The sequence below is a fragment of the Lepisma saccharinum genome, chromosome 15, assembly GCF_977018435.1.
Source record: "Lepisma saccharinum chromosome 15, izLepSacc3.1, whole genome shotgun sequence".
Taxonomy (NCBI): Eukaryota; Metazoa; Arthropoda; class Insecta; order Zygentoma; family Lepismatidae; genus Lepisma; species Lepisma saccharinum.
The window spans coordinates 80680138-80698520 of NC_139243.1; the positions used below are offsets into that span (position 1 = coordinate 80680138).

The following is an 18383-nucleotide window of genomic DNA, read 5'->3' on the forward strand; positions in this document are numbered from 1 at the left end:
TTGAACAACTGTTGTGAATGTAGCAGCTTGTGAAACTTGTGTAGGTAATAAAATTATTACATCTTCATGCACCGATTTTCGCTTATAACTTTCGACTAAGTTGTTTCCGGACCAGGGTTCCATATCTCAAATTGATACATGTGCCCTTCTCCATCATCCCTGAAAGTTTGTATCATCAGCCCGGAAACACCCTGTATATATAAAATATAATATCATCCCCATCTTCCCAAATTAGCCTAAAGTGGCACAAAAAACGAAGTAAAATAAAGCAAGTCAATCAACCAATCTCTCATTTTATTTTTTGTTTCTCTCATTCTGGTCTTGTTCTTCTTTTCATCCTCTCATTCTTTCTTCCTCCTTTTTATTTTCTTCCTCTGATTCATCTTCTCATTCTCTCTTCTATCTGCTTTTCTTCGTCTCCTTCTCATTTCCTTTTTATCCTCTCATTCTCTTTTCTTTCTTTTCTCCCTCTGATTGTGTTCCTCATTTTCTTCTCTTCCTCTCATTCTCTTTTTCTGTCACTAATTTTCTTTTCTTTCTCTGATTCTCTTCTTCTTTTCCTTTTCTTCATCTCATTCTCTCTTCTCCCTTTCTTCCTCTGATTCTGCTTCCCTTTTTCTTTTCTCCCTCTGATTCTCTTTTTCTCATTTTCATTCTCTCTTCCCCCTCTCATTCCCTTTTATAACGTCGCCGTCTTGTAATCAAGGGGTCTCAGGTTCGATCCTGGTGGAGGCACACATTAAACTGTAGGTCCAGTCCCGATTAATAAACTTTGACAAACCCCTTTTTTATATAGCAATCGCCTTGTTTTACCACCATATTCTTAACTGCAAATAACTAACTATTTACGGTACGTGTAAACTTCACAATTTAATCATTACAGGAGAGATTTCAATGCAACAGTGTCTTATCAATACTAGTGCTGCTTGCTGTATTCCATGAGATTATTTTTTATTATTTTCTGTTGAAGCAGTATTAAACGTATTTTATGATTATTTATGTCGTGGTATAAAATAATTAAGATAGTATTCAATACATCATTTTATTGCTACTGCAAGTGCAGTTGAAATTGTAACCAATATCCACTATTTTATGATAGAGAAGTGCATAATACGCAGGAGATATGTGAAAATGATAATTATTGTTATTATGACAATTTGCTCGAGCATAATTTACTCTCAAACACAACCGTATCATGGGCGATATTCTCTGTAATATTTATTATTCTCTGTGGAGATAAAACATATACTTTGTTCGAATCCCGGCCTGGCCGGTTGACCTTGATGGCTATTTCTGTCCTCCAATCATTTGAGGGGGCGTGTCGTCCGATGGGTGTCAACAAACTTAGTCGCGAAGTAAAAGCTGAAGGGATTACATCACTCTCCCGAAGCAACGTTGCCAAGCGTACTTCTGCTTTTGCCAATTGTCTTTATATGACTGTGTCCGTCTGCATTCTAACCTGTGGGTGGTCCTTCTGGAAACTCCATCGTGCAGAACCACGCGTTCAGTTGAACCCACTGATTTCTGGTGTTGACCAAGAAAACTCTTTCTCGCCTTACGGTACGTTTGGCAACATGTGGTATACCCAAAGCTCATTTGATTCGTCCCGCGAAAAACGTTCGGTACCTTGTGACTCGAAAATGCCCGATCTCAGTCGAAGAAAATTCAACTGATCGCTGATTCGCTGTTTCCCAGCCGCCAATTGGAGTTGCGTTCAGTATAGTCTCCACGATTAGCCAAAAGTAGCATAAAAGCGAAGTAAAATTAACCAAATTAATAAAAAAGGCCCGTGCTTCTCAAAAAGTAATAACATGCTTAGAACATTGACATCATCTCCCAACATGGACGACAAGGATTAGGGAAGATTAAACGTACGGTGACATAAATGAACTTAAAAGCTTCTTCTAGCACCAAAGCGTCAGAATGAAGGCGGCTTCGAGAATTCGATTGATTAATTTAATTATTTTACTTCGTTTTTATGCCACTTGTGGCTAATCACGAACATGAGAATGAATGTTGAGAGGGGTGAAGTGACAATCACAAACATTATTATACTGGCTGAGTGTCCAATCTAGTGTGCAAAATGCAGTCCAGAGAGTACTATACCCTGTCTCAGTTTTCTCTGGAGCAAGCGAACGAAAACAAATTGATGCGCAAGTAGTGACGCGACACGCCTCCACCAATAAATACGTGAGAAGGAACGGGACTACATGGAGAATGGAAAGCAGGTTTCTAAAGGTCCAGGAACGCATAAATTCTAATAGCTTCTATTGGGATCCACTACAGGAGCGGAATCTTTTCTCTCGCACAATTTTAATTCGGTCCAGGTTGCGTATTGTTTCATCGAAAAAAGGTTTTCCGGACCGAATTTAAATTCATCCTGAAAAAAAGGTTCCTGAACCGAATTTAAATTCATCCTGGAAAAAAGGTTCCTGGACCGTATTAAAATTCATCCCGGAAAAAAGGTTCGTGGACCGTATTTAAATTCAGCCGGAAAAAAGGTTTCTGCACCGTATTTAAATTCATCCTGGAAAAAAGGTTCCTGAACCGAATTTAAATTCATCCTGGAGAAAAGGTTCCTGGACCGAATTTAAATTCATCCTGGAGAAAAGGTTCCTGGACCGTATTAAAATTCATCCCGGAAAAAGGGTTCGTATTTAAATTCATCCCGGAAAAAGGGTTCGTATTTAAATTCATCCCGAAAAAAGGGTTCGTATTTAAATTCATCCCGGAAAAAGGGTTCGTATTTAAATTCGGAAAAAGGTTCCTGGACCGTATTTAAATTGATCCGGGAAAAATGTTCCTGGACCGAATTGAAATACTTTACAGATAAAAAGGTTCTTTACGGTCCAGAACCCATTTAGGCTTCCTGATTTTCTCTCCTGGACCGGAATTGAATTTATTTAGAATTCCTGGACCTTTAAGAACCTTGGTGGAAAGTGACTGCAGTTACCAGCCTTCGCAGCAGCGTGTTCTGCTTTGCTCTGCCCACTCGGTTTCCTCCCCCTTCTCTTACGTTATGCGCGGCCTTGCTCCAGAGATAACTGAGAAGGGAGGTTGACATTTTGGTCTATAGTAAAACGTTCACCCCTTACACCCCTATCGAGTAGAAGCGTTTTCCAAAGGTTATAATAAAATTTAATTATAAAATAGTTGTGCAAGATTATTGTAGTTATTAGTAGGTTATGATAAATATTATGGTCATTACTATTTTAATAATATATGTAATATTAATTTATTTGATGAGCACGATTTGACAACCAGGTACACCACTACGTCAAAATTGTTCATACAAAATTACAGAAATGAATACATAATTACGAAATAATACAGTGGATCATACAATCTTATACAGGGTGACAATTAATTAATGACCACATTTATATTGTAAATTTTGTGTTACTAATTTGGTTTTTCTTTTTCATTTCAGGTGAATATAGAGATCGACCTTTGCAAAATTTAGTGGTGTAACATGAAAGGTGGAGTGCACAACAGCGAGCAGCAATACTGGAATTTTATTTCGCTAGCAATTACTCGGTGATCACTGCTCAAAGAAGGTTCCGTGCAAGGTTTGGCGGGCGTGCGTGTCCTTCGAGAGAATCAATTCTGCGATATGTTGCATCCCATAGAAACAGAGGCAGTGTAACTGATGCTAAACGTACTGGTAGGCGGAGATCTGTGCGCAAAAAAGAAACAATTGAAAGGGTGAGAGTTTCAATCACAAACAGTCCAAAGAAATCTGCAAGAAGGTTGTCACAAGAAGTTGGTGTCAATAGAGAAACAGTGTGCAAAATCCTGAGAAACGATTTGCACTTGTTTCCGTACAAACTTCAGGTATCCCATCAGTTGAAACACACTGATTTTCAAAAACGTTTAGCACTTTGCAATACAATGATTGGACTTAACACTAATCTGAATTTTGGAGAGAGGCTCATAATGACCGATGAAGCTCATTATCACTTATCCTGTTATGTGAATAAGCAGAGTGTGAGAATATGGACTGGAGAAAACCCTAATGAAATCCATGAACGCCCTAAACATAGTGCAAAAGTTACTGTATGGTGTGCATTATCGAGATCAAGGATCATAGGCCCATATTGTTTTTGAAAATGCAAATGGTGTTACTGTAACTGCTAACGGTGACCGTTACAGACAAATGTTAAGAGCATTTTTTCCCCCCTGAGTTACAGCGTCGAAACCCCAAATTTGAGGACATGTTTTTTCAACAAGATGGTGCAACAAGCCACACTAGTCGTGAAACAACAGAAATTTCCCAATCATGTGATTTCGAGGTTTGGTGACTTTGAATGACCTTCTCGTTCCCCAGACTTAACTGCTCCAGATTTTTTTTTTTATGGGGCTACTTAAAGTCTAAAGTCTATGCCACGAAACCAAACAACTTACTGGACTTGAAAAGAGCCATAAGAAATGAAATTGACTTGATATCAAATGAAACACTTTCAAAAGTTATGGATCATGTGTTTGTTCGTACTCAGGAATGCATACGATTCAATGGAGGGTACCTCAAGTCTGTTATTTTCAAAAAATAAGCAGTGTTTGTTATTTTCCTGTAATTTCATATATCATACTACTTACTCCTTTACTTTTGTAGCTGCAAGTTTAACATACATAAAATTATACTCAAAATAAATGTGGTCATTAATTAATTGTCACCCTGTACATTACCATAAATTCAAATTGTAGGTTTCAAGAAGTACAGTTACTAAACCTCTTGCCTTATTTAGACATGTAAGAATTGATATATACCTCTGGGAATATCTGGCAATTTAGAAGATATATTATGCAAAACGTATTCACTGTCTATATGGAAAGTTAAGATCTTCTGTACAAAATTTATCCTTTTCATTATTCTTATTTCTTCTAAAATAAACATATTCAACTGTGTTAACCAGAGTAATATTGGTCATAGTATTTTTATTATTTTTAAATTTCGTGCATAATAACATGATAAAAAGTTTTTGAACTGATTCAACTTTCTGAAGGTGACTAGCAATAATAATAATAAATTTTATATCAACGACCGACCTCCTCTGTAAAGCTCCCTGGTGACTCTAGGGTAGTAGGAAAGATGAAATGTTTGAGGCATAAGCTAAACTTACAACAAACGTTTTCGAGCACCAAGCCGTCACAACCAACCTGACTTCATATGTCGTGAACAATTGGAAGGACAGCTTTGATAGTGCCTGAAAAACACCAATAATTCATGGAATTTCAACCGGAACATGAGTCTTCTCTTATGGACTTTGCTATCTATGTATAATTTAGACTTCATTCAACTCCGTTCTCTCTATATTTCCACCCAGCAGACCTGGCCTTCGCCCAGGGCAACCTCCGTCTCTGAGGACCTTTGGCAGACACCAAAGGATCCTGGACCTACATCACGCCACGGGCACGAAGGTTATCCAAAGTCCGTAACCTTCAGTAAGGCCATTACGGAGCAGGCTGATTGGTCTTTCGTAACAAGAAGAGCAAAGTCGATTCATGTTGTGTTCGGTTTCAGCCCGTCCACAGCTAAAAACGTAATTTTAAAAAGCAAGTACAAATATTGTCGTTCACCTTCATACCTTGAATGTCACTGTAAAACATCGAAAAATATTTACAATTACAATATAACTTCTCAATAACGGACAGGCCTGGCGGAAAAATAAATGCCCGTTATTAAGAAGTGTCCGCTATTCAGAAAAAAAGTGTAGGATGTTACACAATAGGATAAGCATATTACAGTACGAACTTTACAGTAAACCGCACGGCCATGTCTCGAACACTAAACTTCTCTTTCTCGTTGGACTTCAACTTTTTCCTCTAAAGTAAGTCGTTTGCGTTTCTGCGACATCGTAGCAGAAGTGACACACACTTATCAAGATAAGCACAAAGAACACTGTCTACCGTCTGCACTTTTTAAAAGAAATACGTTCGGTGTAGCATGAAACAATGCGCCCTAGTTCGAAATGCTGGCCATTGTTGTGTCGAATTCCAGGAATTGCGACCGTTTTCTTTCAGGTTGTCCGTTATTAAGATGTTTTATTTGCATTGGGGAGGTAGTTTTCAGTGTCCGCGTCCGTTATTAAGAATGTGCGTTATTGAGAAGTAATATTGCCATTAAACCCCATGTATTTCTGCCGGGGAATTTAAAAATGTCCGTAATTTACAGGTGTCCTTTAGGAGAAGTTTTACTGTAGTTTTATGTTTTCTAGTACGTCCCAAAATGACCGTTATCAAATTTTTGCAGTTTGAATGCTTGTGGACAACACATTTTAAGTCCTTCATTAATGCAAGTTATATTTGTATATAAATTTGTATTTAGCGTTGCCATTAATGCAGAATAACGAGGCTCTGGCGTCTCAGCTCATAGCCAGTATAATTCGCCTCGAGGCTCTGTTGCGTTGTTCATATGTTACTGATTGTTCATTCATCCTTCTCATCACAATTTATCTCCGTCGGAATTAGCAAACAGAGGAAGAAACTCGACGCAAAATAAACTGGTTTTTGTTAGTTAATGCCGATTTTCTTCCACTTTTGGCTAATCGCGACTATGAAGATGAGGAATGATTAGATAAAATTGATTCGGGATTTGAACACGTAAACTAAATCAGTTGTGCTTTTCTGCCACTATTGACTAACTGCAATGAGATGAATGATGATTAAACAAGGGGCAACTTGACAGTATCTAGTCTCGTGTGGGAGGAGGTCTGTCTCGAGAAAACTACGTCAAAGTTTCATTTATGTACACTTTTTTCTCAGACTAATCGCACTGCGCCAACATTCGACTTAGATTCGAACCACTGTGCAATGTGTCTCCATCAAAGATCGAACCCGGGACAGCTTGATCACAAGGCTACAGATATGTTACATACCATTACATATTTAATTGTAATATGTTTAAGACAAAATGTATTTATTTTTCAAGGCCTCCCCAATGGCTGGTATCGTCGTCGCCTTGTAATCAAGGGGTCCAGGGTTCGATACTCTGTGGAGGGACATAGTGGTTCGGATCACACTTTAAACTGTAGGTTCACTGCAGTGATCGAATTGGGCCGGTAGTAAATTAAGATGCCAAAATGCATACCGGCAGTATTATATTTAAAAATTGACACTTATTTATTGGAGCTGATCGCACAATTGCCAATGTAGCTAATTTCTTTCTCTCCATCTTTGTGGTGGTAAAAGAGAGAATCGATATTTGAGAAATCACACAAAAAAGGATTGTATAAAAAGACAGGTCTACTCAAAAAAGAATTGTACCAAAATACAGGTCTGTGCATACGAGCAATTTATTTCCAATTCGACCACTGAGGTCCAGTCCCAATTAGCCTATCAGTGCATAAAATGGACTTAAATACAAACTCAAAATGAAAACAAGGAATGCTCTGATTGGACGATGTATACGACCTCACAAATTCGGTGTCTTTGGTGTCATAATGTTCCCATATTGTAGTTCTAAAAATGTATTCAGACAGAAGGAAAAGTCATAACGCTTATTTTAAACTCACCTGTTTAGCAAACAGCACAACCAGCACAGGACTTTGTTTTGATAATTCTAATTGTAAATAAATTCAGAGCCTGTTCCACAAATAGGATTTGTTCTGTATTCATTTGCGTTGGGTAAGTCTTAATCTTCAACCTTCGCTCCGAGTCAACTTATGCGCAATTGTGACTGTTCCTTGACCCTATAACGTGTGACAATGTTTCCGGTTTACAGAAGGACTGGATTTAAGTTGAAAATGTCACCGAGTAATACGTAGAACACTGTGACGAAGGAGTGTTTGTTTTTCAGTTAACATGCATTGGCGAATTTAGAGGGATTAATAATACGTAGTTAATATTTACATAAACATAAGATAATATCAAGTACAGTGGGATCAATAATTATTACCATGCAAATTGTCCATCACCGTGTTCGTGCACTTTATTTGACCCTATAAGAGCTTCAAGAATTAAAAGAAAACTCAAAAGAAGCTGTTGACAACTTTTGTATCAGTGTACATAAAAATCCATCGCTTAAAAGCACATAGGATGTAAGAGAAAAATTAATGAAAATAGTCATGGACAATTTGCCGAGCAATTCTAGTGGATTCCACTGTACAATGGACACTAGTCTTCTTGAATATTGTTCTTTTTAAAATTTAAACAGACGGACATTGTGATTGGTTGTTAACTCGATAAACCGGGATTTTTTTTAAAATTAAATCGATATCTTCAGTGTTTGTCTTAAAAATGTTAATTTAAAAAAAAAATCAATTTGAGCAAGCGAAATATATTTCCATAGTGTTTTTTACGTTTTTCTTAAGAATGTCATTCAAAACGTCTGCTCAGATTCGTATCAGAAATATAAAAAGCAAGCCTCATTAGGTTAGTCAGGGGGAAAAAACGAAAGTGTGATATCTCTAGAAAAACCGGAACGGTCCGTTGCCATTTCTGACGAGACGGAACGGGAAGGTTCTAGATATTCACGAATCGGAACGCTGTTGCGGTCCATTTCTACTTATTGATAAGAAGACATTCAAAACTGGTCTATCTCTGCCATTAACTCACTATTTAGTAAAGCTTATCCCATTCTCTGAGTGGCGACATTATCAAAGGAGACAGACACTGCCCTGAATAGCACAATAATGGCTGTCTCGCCTACGTTAACAGTCTCATAAAAGAAGTCTGATTGGTCTGGACTCGCCATAACTGTGTTTCAGCTCTTCCTCGCTAGATGTCGCGCATAACTATAATTTCTATTTGTAAGAAATAAACTGTAGCATTTTTAAGTGTCTCACAACGGTTGTTGAAAATGAAAGTATTTAAGTTCGTTAAGGTCACCAAAACAAAGATATAAATAAAGTTAAAAGAAGTTGCATTTGCTTGCTTTGTTTTGCAGATATTGCTTAACACTTTTCGTCAAAAAGGACACAAAAAACTGTCAGTTTCCGTTTTTCCTATGGCATAGTCTGTACAGTGGGATCTATGAGTATTACCGTGCAAATTGTCCACGACTGTTTTCATTAACTTTTTTCTTACATCCCATGTGTTTTTAAGCGATGGATTTTTATGTATGCTGGTGCAGAAGTTGTCAACAGCTTGTTTTGAGTTTTCTTTTAATTCTTGAAGCTGTTATCGGGTCAAATAAAGTGCACGAACATGGTGATGGACAATTTGCACGATAATACTAATGGTAGACGTGTTTACATGTGCCTGTCTTGAACTGCCAACTGTCACGAAAATTGACTGCTAAGGGTTGTAAACCATAGGCGTCGGCACACCCTCCGATTTGGGTGGGGGGGGGGCCTTTGTTGAGAAACTGTTTTATTGCTTAGATGTCATGAAACAGGGGCGTATATGGTGTGTGCCCGGACCCACGGAAAAATTCATTAGTGTAATTTTAGGCAACATTATATATATGTAATATAAGTTATATTACATATAATAATTAGCGTCGCTTTTCTTCCTATTTAGGCTAATCGTGATTCGTGACGATGTTAAGTGATATGATGAAATAAATGAAGGGGAACGCGCAAAGACCACACATACCTAGGTCGGCACAAAAACCGTTATGAAGAGAAAGGTATGCAACCCCGCAAGTATCCAAGTGTTCCCTGCAAAATGTCTTAGGGTGAAATGTCAATGGAGCGTTACGAATTCGTGTATTACAAATGGAACTGGAACAGAATGAATTAAACCCGGTGAATCGTTCTGCAAAATGACCTTGAGGACTAAACAACGTCCCCTTCCTGGTTCAGCTACAGACAATTCAGTCCCTTATGAAAGCTACCTTAGGGATGTTGTGTTTTAGTTAACTACACCGTAGATCAGCTGTCGTTCCTTCAGATCTCACTGGTCAACATTTTGAAAAAAAATATGTCCGAATGTTTTCAAACCAATAGGTGATTCTGTAAGTATTTTGAATTCTGATCACGGAAAAACATCAATTTCTTCCCATCACGTCAGGGATTTTTCCCTAATTCACAAAGTTCATTCAACCAACCATGTTTTAACATTGAGTATTGGACATTTTGTGAAGAAAATTTTTATGATGGATTTCGAAAATAAAACTTACATAACTGTAATGATGCGATCATTACTTGATTCTTTTTATTTTATATGTTCATTAATTAACTTAATTGGGCCGGTTGGTTTTTAGTTTCATGTGTTTTGGTAATGTTAGTGTGCAACTCTTGTGTATGTCTATGTATTCCTGTACGTTTGAATTCTTGGCCGTTGGGGTAGGTAGGTGCGTCGCTGGACAACCGACCAGCGGAAAGTTTCCAGTAAAGGGTTAGGTCGTTATCGGGGCCTATAAATAGGAAGGGAAGGGAGGGAGGGGCTAAGATGTTTGGCAGAGTACAGCGATGTAAGAGGCATCTTCTTCTCTAAGGGGAGCGGCTAGGAGAGCTTTTCTTTTGCTTTCTTCTAATACACACTTTCTCTTTTCACAGTATTTCAATAGTTTATTTCATGTGGGGGAACCGGGTACACAACACACATACCTTCGGTCACCTATTTTGTTACTGAAGGGTTATTTTTTCTCGTTGAAGCCAGTGGCTACACGAGTCTAAACACTCTTCGGAACGGGGCACAGGGTACACCGAGATGGGAATTTTGCGAATAACGGCCAAGTTTTAACTTCTGTAAATAAGATAATATGAATAAATCTGCATATATCAAAAGGGAAATGGGTGTTATGTAATGATTCGAAGAAATACCTGTCTATTGCCAATAGTTATATCCACAAAACTTCAGGTACATGTTTTGTATTTAGGGACAAGGTTTTAAAATGTGTATGGGTGTGTATGTTGAATGCGTGAGCTGTGAATCGCATAAACAATAACCAAAGTCCGTACCATTTATATGCCAATGTATCATGTGAAGGTGGAAGGTGGATTAAATGCATAGCATTTTACATGCATTTATGTTTCAAAATTGGAGGATTTGTATTGTAGAGAATCAATATTTTACCAGCATCTAAACAGAGCCATCTATCGGGGAAATAATGGAAATACACATTTTATTGTGAAATTAAGGCAGTTAATATATTGCTATTTATTGAAAAAATAAGACATGATGGGTAAAAATGGATTGTATTTTTGGAATTAGCAAGCTGAAATTATTATAACATAACAGTCACATACCGAGACATCCAAACCCATGTCGACCAGTTTTATTTTGCCGTTCTTTGTACAATCGGCGGCTAAATTAAAATAGTTGTGTTGACTATCTGTAGACTCTCACGGCTCTGGCGTCAGGAGTGGAGACACAGCTAGTATAATCCCTTGTATGTCTCTTGTTTTGCTGTTACTGTATATGGCATTCAGTGCATTGTTTGTATTAATATTGTTCTAAATGAAATATTGTATGACTTAATTGTAACCAGGGTTGTTAAAAGTCCTGGAACCCATAAATTCTAACTGGTTCTATTGGGTTCCGCTGCAGGACCGGAATTTTTTTTCTCGCATAATTTAAATTCGGTCCAAGTTGCGTATTGTTTATTTGAAAAATGTTCCTGGACCGTATTTAAATTGATCCGGAAGAAAGGTTCCTGGACCGAATGAAAATACTTTACAGATAAAAAAGGTCCTTTACGGTCCAGAACCCATTTACGTTTGCTGATTCTCTCTCCTGGACCGGAATTGAAATTATTTAAAATTCCTGGACCTTTAACAACCCTGATTGTAACCCTATTGAGATAATAAATAATAATAACAATCATCATCCTGGTGTGACGTCATGGAGCGCGAGAATTACTGAAGACGATGTTTCGGTGAATGCCACGGGTAGACTCATCGCACCAAACTCAAACACCTTCTTGTCAAGCGCCGCATTTCATCGACAGGACTGTCACAAACAGTGGCGTGCTCAAGGGGCTGGGGGTTGATGGGGGTCCCCTTTCGCCCAGTATTCCTAAAAAAAGAACGTCGAAGGTAGGAAAATATGACAAAATGAGGGCTGACTACAAAGAGAAAGTATACTTAACCCTTCCTTTCGAAAATCCTGGGCACGCCACTGGTCACAAACACACCCACTTACAACCGAAGCCTCACAGGGGATGGTGACCCTTCGTAGCCCCTCGAGAAACGAACATTTTTAGTGGGTTGGAAACATTGTCATTCATGTGAACGTTTCTTGTTGTTTTAGCGCGCGGAAATGCGTTATAAGCGAGTAATCGGCGATTTTATGAGGTATGATTTATGACGTCACGCATGAGGAATCTTACGTTGCTAGGTTTGGTTCTCTTAGCATAAACGTTGAGGTAAACGTCGCGAGTCTAAAGTGTGGTACCAAACATGTTGTCACGTTGTTCTACGAAATTTGAAAGCGTATTAATCTATAAGATTATATTTTATTTAAACTCTCTCTGGATGCTTCATGTTGACCAGGGCGTTCACTTGTTTACTTCAGTTGTCTCAACCTCTGTGGTATGTGAATAATGCACAGTGTTGTGCTATGCAAACTTCCTGATGTATTCACGATGTAGGAAGTTCCATCAGGTTTATGGAGTCAGCTGTTTGCTGAGGTAGTAAAAATCACGATTCGGCATGGAGGAAGGTCTCCATGGCCTGGGTGATATAGAGGTGAGACAGACTGGGAAGAGACTGACTTTTGATTTGGATTGAGGAGAGAGGAGCTTGGAGAAAGGACTTGAGGGAAAGTGAGGCGAGGCCTGGTCAACCTGCAACGAAGCCTAGAGAGGACTTAGTTTTATCTTATTCTTCGAAATTATCATCACTCTTCAGATAGACAGGTAATTATCCTAACCCAGCCATGATTCAGGTTCAAAGGTTCATAAAACCCAATGAGTGACCATTGCCCTTTCTAATTGTTAAGCTGTTTAGTTTTAGTTGTGCCTTTCGCACTGCCAAGCGTTTAACTTGTCATGTTAATGACGAGTGCTCTCATCATTGAGGATGAAGGATGAATAAGTTACATCACCCATTGATTTATTGTGGTAGCTACAACACCCACCTCAATGGTTAACGTTCTTGGTAAGATCCCACGAACCACAGAGTTCGTTACGAAAGTTACGATTTCTTCAATACAGAGCCTCCTCCGTGTACATTCGTGAGTTGAACAAGAAATGTGTGAAGTGTAGTAGACGTTATTAAAATTTACACTTTTTTTCATGGTGATAGTAATTACGCCTTATCCTTCGATATCCGCCGTTGATTTCTTGCATGTATGACGAAAATTGCTTCAAATAAGTGGCGAAAGTGGTCATTGGACATACCGTGGTCACATTTGGAGGATCAATATCTGTTATTTGTCGTTTCCGCATGTTAAAATAACTTTCAGGCACCTTAAAACATCCAAATGTGAAGATTGGAAAGGAAAAAAGTTGGAATTTTCGAGAGGGTGCGATCGGTCACCACACTAGCCCCGCCCCACAGAGAAGTATACTGTTTGCGAGTCAGACGCCAGAACTTCGTTAGTATGCAAAATGCAGTCCGGGATATACCTAGGTACTACGTGGAAGAGAGGATGACGTTTGATACTTATAGGGAAGTAACCCTTTACATCCAATATTTGGAGATTAAATGCAGTTATCGAAACTTTCAGTAAGGTGTTTGCTGATTGATTGATTTGGTGTTTAAGTCTACTTTATGCACAGTAAGGCTAATCGGGACTGGACCTACAGTTTAAAGTGAGATCCGAACCACTATGTGCCTCCACCGGGTATCGAACCCGGGGGTGAGGTGTTTGTAATAGTTTTCATTTAATTCATTAATTAATTTCATTAATTTATTTTTGTTATTGTTATCATTATTATTATTGAAGATGTTGAGAAACATCTTGGAAAATATAAGTGGAGCGCTAACGTTTCTCGTCCACAGTCCGAGGGGTCCCAGGTTCGAATCTCGGCATGGGTATGGGTGTTTATGAGTGTTCCTTCATCATATCAAATATTCATAGAAATATGTAAATAATAAAGTAAAAGACGAATGCAAGAGTACCTCCCGATGGCCTAGTGGTAACGTCCTCGCCTTGCAATCAAGGGGGCCCGAGTTCGTCACCCGGTAGAGTGGGATCCCATTTGGAGCAGACCTCCGCAATGTAGTGGTAATCACAGAATGCTACGACCCAAGAAGTTGCGGGTTCGAATCCCAGCCTGGACATGGGGGTTGTCCGTGAGTGCCCGTTCATCCATTTCACCATAAAATCACCCATCTTCCACGCTGAGATTAGTCAGAAAAGCGGCGTAATTCAATCAATCATCCATTGTTCCGGAAAAGTGTTGCACTAGATTTCGATTTGGTTGCAATAAGAGAAAACGCATTACTTCAACACGCTACAAAACGTAACATCATTGCACAAATGTGCAGTAAAATAGGACAAGAACTACAAAAGAACCAAGCAGAGAAAAGGCCCATTCGACTTACCTACAACAATGTTGTGCATGTTATCTCACTGGCTGCTAACACTGATCTGACTGGCGAAGCTTAAACAACTTCGTCCTCCGCAGCGATCATGACCGAGAGTCACTGTGACGTAAGACACGCGAGCAGGGAATTGATAAGGCTTCTCGTTTTGTTTGATAAAGGGTTTTCGGTTACCGCAATAGGAGGACAGTGTTCGCAGTACATGATTACACAAATGTTGATTAAGTATAGCACTGTTCAAAAGCAGTGTTGTTAAAGGTCCAGGAACATAGGCGCCGACTCCATGGGGCTTGGTGGGGCTCGAGCCCCCCAATGTTAACGATGTGGGGGCAGAGCCCCAAAATAATTTTGCTAATGTATTATTTTGCTTCTCTTGTAAAGTTTACTCTGAATTGTGCCACATGAACTTAACTTTAAATACACATTTGAAATGTTCTAGACCATCAACTTTGGGGAGATGAGACCGCTAAACCATCAACTTTGGGGGGGGGGGGGCTATGACCAGAGACAGCAAAACACATGACTTATTACTATATACTAAGTATATAATTATGAGTATTGTTAACATTTTTACTAAAAAGAGTTTCAAAATAAGATGTGCATGAACTAGGAGAGTGGATGGGATGTTTGGGCTACAAATGGCTCTCACATGACATTCAGAACGAGATCATTGATATATTAGGGAGATCTGTTTTGCGCTCTGTGGTAGCAGATATTAAAAGTCGGGAACATTTTGCTATTATGGTTGACGAAACTTGTGACATATCCATCTTTGAACAATTGACATTTTGCATTCGAACTGTAAAAGAAAATTTTAATATTTTTGAGGAATTCATGGGCTTTTATGAGATTCCGAACACTGAAGCCAAAACTTAAAAAATGGAGAGTGAGTCATTCATTAATTTATGTCAGTGATCAGAGCCCTCACAATAATTTTGACAACTTGGCGCCCCTGTCCAGGTACCCATAAATTCTAATAGGATCCACAACAGGACCGGAACCTTTTTTCTCGCATAATTTAAATTCGATCCAAGTTGCATATTATTTCATTGAAAAAAAAAAGTATTCAAATTTATGCTGAAAAAAGGTTCATGGACCGTATTCAAATTGATCTGTTAAAAATGTTCCTGGACCGAATTGAAATACATTACAGATAAAAAGCTTCTTTACTGTCCAGAACCTATTTACGCTTGCTCATTTTCTCTCCTGGACCGGAATTGAATTCGTTTAAAATTCCTGGACCTACAACAAACCTGCTCAAATGATACAAGACCAGAGACAGGGTTTGTCCCCCAGCTTGTCCCCCAAACAGCTCAACCCACTTGGTGGTAATATAATGAAGTTTAAACCAAATAACACATTTTTGCACATGACATTTAGGTACATGTCACCAGCAATAAAAACGTGACACCTGGATCCTGAAATGTTCGCTTCCCTGTTATGTGATGAGGTGATTCTAACGGTGGCCAGGGGCGTGGTGCTGATCACATCACTCCCACCTTCGGCTGTGAACAAGAAAGTGTGGGGCCCTAACTCCTCTATATGCCTTCATGGCGTGCTGCAAAGCACAGGGCAGCCCTTTCCTTTTTTTCATCATCCATCTTGTACATCGCGCTATGACGTCAGGGGTCCCGGGTTCGATAACGGGACTAGGCATGGATGTTTGTGAGTGTCTACCAATTTCATCATACCATCGCTTATCCTCATCGTTGCGATAAGTTAAAGTGGTAGAAAGGCGATGCTAAAAACAAAAATCAAATTAAATTACATCTACATTGCCGCAGATTAACATAAACAGACATGAAGGCACTGCACAATATCATACACTACAATTTTTAATAATGATAATATATTTACTACGCGAAGTCTATTTCCCCGGTACCTCCAACTTTGTGATTGATTGATTTCGTTTATCTTACTTGCTTTTCTACCACTTTTGGCTAATAGCGACGATGAGGATGAACAATGATATGTTGAAATGATGAAGGGACATTCACAGGGAACACCCATGACATTCTTGTTACTTGCCTTGCGATACAAGTACGAAAATAGTTCCACAGTAGACGCCATGAATAAAATTGTAGTCATTATTTATATTACATAACATTTGTGCTTTCCGGGCTTAAGTGATCGCGAAACAAGTTTATTTTCCCAAGGGAACCGGCTAAAGCTAGCCTTGCGCGGGAAGGTGGACTTGAAAATTGTGGGCCAAGGTCATTGAAAACTGGCGAGTTCACTTGCAACCGTGTTCGTGGAAGCCATTGATTGCCATCGTACTGTTCATTTAGCACGACTGACTCAGTTGTTAAGTGAAGTAATAATTTCATCCTTGCTCCATTCTAGGGGATAAGAAAGTGTAAGACTTGTTTGTTAATAGACAAAAGTTAACTTGGAAAGAGGTAAATTTTTATCCAACATCAAGGACGTGCGTCGACATTGCGAGCTGTTCTGATAAACTCTTTGGCCATCAAAGTAACCTGCACAAGAAATTGCGAATATCATTTACAAACAGTAGAGCAACAATTAAAATAAAATGAACAAAGGGAGATAAGGATAGAAATGGATATAGAATGAAAAATGAATAATGAGAGAGAGAGAGAGAGAGAGAGAGAGAGAGAGATAGACAGAGAGCGAGCGAGAGAGACAGAGAGAGAGAGAAAGAGAGAGAGACAGAGAGAGTGAGAGAGAGAGAGAGACAGAGAAAGAGCGAGAGAGACAGAGAGAGAGACAGAGAGCGAAAGAGAGAGAGAGAGACAGAGAGAGTGAGAGAGAGAGAGAGAGAGCGACAGAGATAGATAGATAGAGAGAGTGAGAGAGAGAGAGAGAGCGAGAGAGACAGAGAGAGCGAGAGAGAGACAGAGAGAGAGAGAGAGAGCGAAAGAGAGAGACAGAGAGAGTATGAGAGAGAGAGAGAGCGACAGAGAGAGATAGAGAGAGAGAGAGAGAGATAGAGCGACAGAGAGAGAGAGATAGAGAGAGAGAGGGATCAAGAAACAGAGGATAGAAGAGAGAGAAAGAAAGAGCTAAAACAAGAACGGTTGAGAAATCAAAATAAAATGAGAGACACCAAGAAAGAGTGAAAAGAATATAATGAAAAATAAAGCGAAGAATGATGAAGAACACGAGGAAGAAGAAGGGGTGAAGAAACAGGAAAGAACAAAGAAGTAGAAATAGCAAGAAAGGTAGAGATACACAGAGGATAAATCGAGGAAGAAGGAAAGAGATATAGTTATATTTGTAGGAAAACACATGAACGAAATAGGTATGTAGTGAAACAAAGGAAGGAATGTAGACAAAGTAGGAGAAAACAGATAAATAAAGCGAAGGAAGCAAACAAACACATACACATGCAGAGAAAGGGAGAGAGAAGGAAGAACGATAGAGAAAAGAAGGAACAGAAGAAATGTGGGGTAAGAAAGACGACAACAGAACATAGAACCCCATCAAGGGTTGCCAGACGCCAGAGCTTCGTCAGTCCTGGATGTACTACGTGGAAATAAAATTGACATTTGGGTGCTTAGCAGAAAGTAACTCCTTACACAACTTTCATAAAAATTCATATACTTTGTTAATATACAGTCGTTTCAATAAATTTTAACTTTTATAGTGCACAGAAATGCACACCCATTCGATGAAGACCCCATCATAAAATAGTACATACATCCGGGTCGGTTATGGAGAACACTTCCGCTGAGTTAAATTTATATAATGTGTAATAAAAGAATTCAATCTACCAAACAGGCAAAAACGAAATGTCCATGCCATGTCTTTGCTGAGGACACTAACGGCTCTGCCACGGAGGCCAACGGCGGAGCCAGGATCAATCATCTAGGGGTGCTGAGGGGTGAGGAATGAAATTTAGGGGGTGCGATGCTGAATATAAGAAAACATGAGACACGCATGCAACTTTTAGCCACTACATCAAATACCAATCAACTTTTAGGTCGTATCTACCAATGAAACTGAAGAATACTAGCGGCTTGGTTAATTTTTACTTGCCTTTGAACA

At 39.0% G+C, this 18383-nt stretch overlaps 1 protein-coding gene across 1 annotated transcript in view; it reads right to left on the reverse strand.

Annotated features, from left to right (window-relative positions):
- Positions 1 to 14477, reverse strand: part of LOC145999527 (pfs47 receptor-like) — a 38243-nt gene extending 23766 nt beyond the window's left edge. Inside the window, exon 1 of the mRNA XM_083136496.1 lies at positions 14376 to 14477. Coding sequence (XP_082992622.1) covers positions 14376 to 14394 — 19 coding nt within the window. The 5' untranslated portion in view covers positions 14395 to 14477. The remainder of the gene's footprint in view (positions 1 to 14375) is intronic.
- Between the last annotated feature and the right edge of the window lie 3906 nt (positions 14478 to 18383).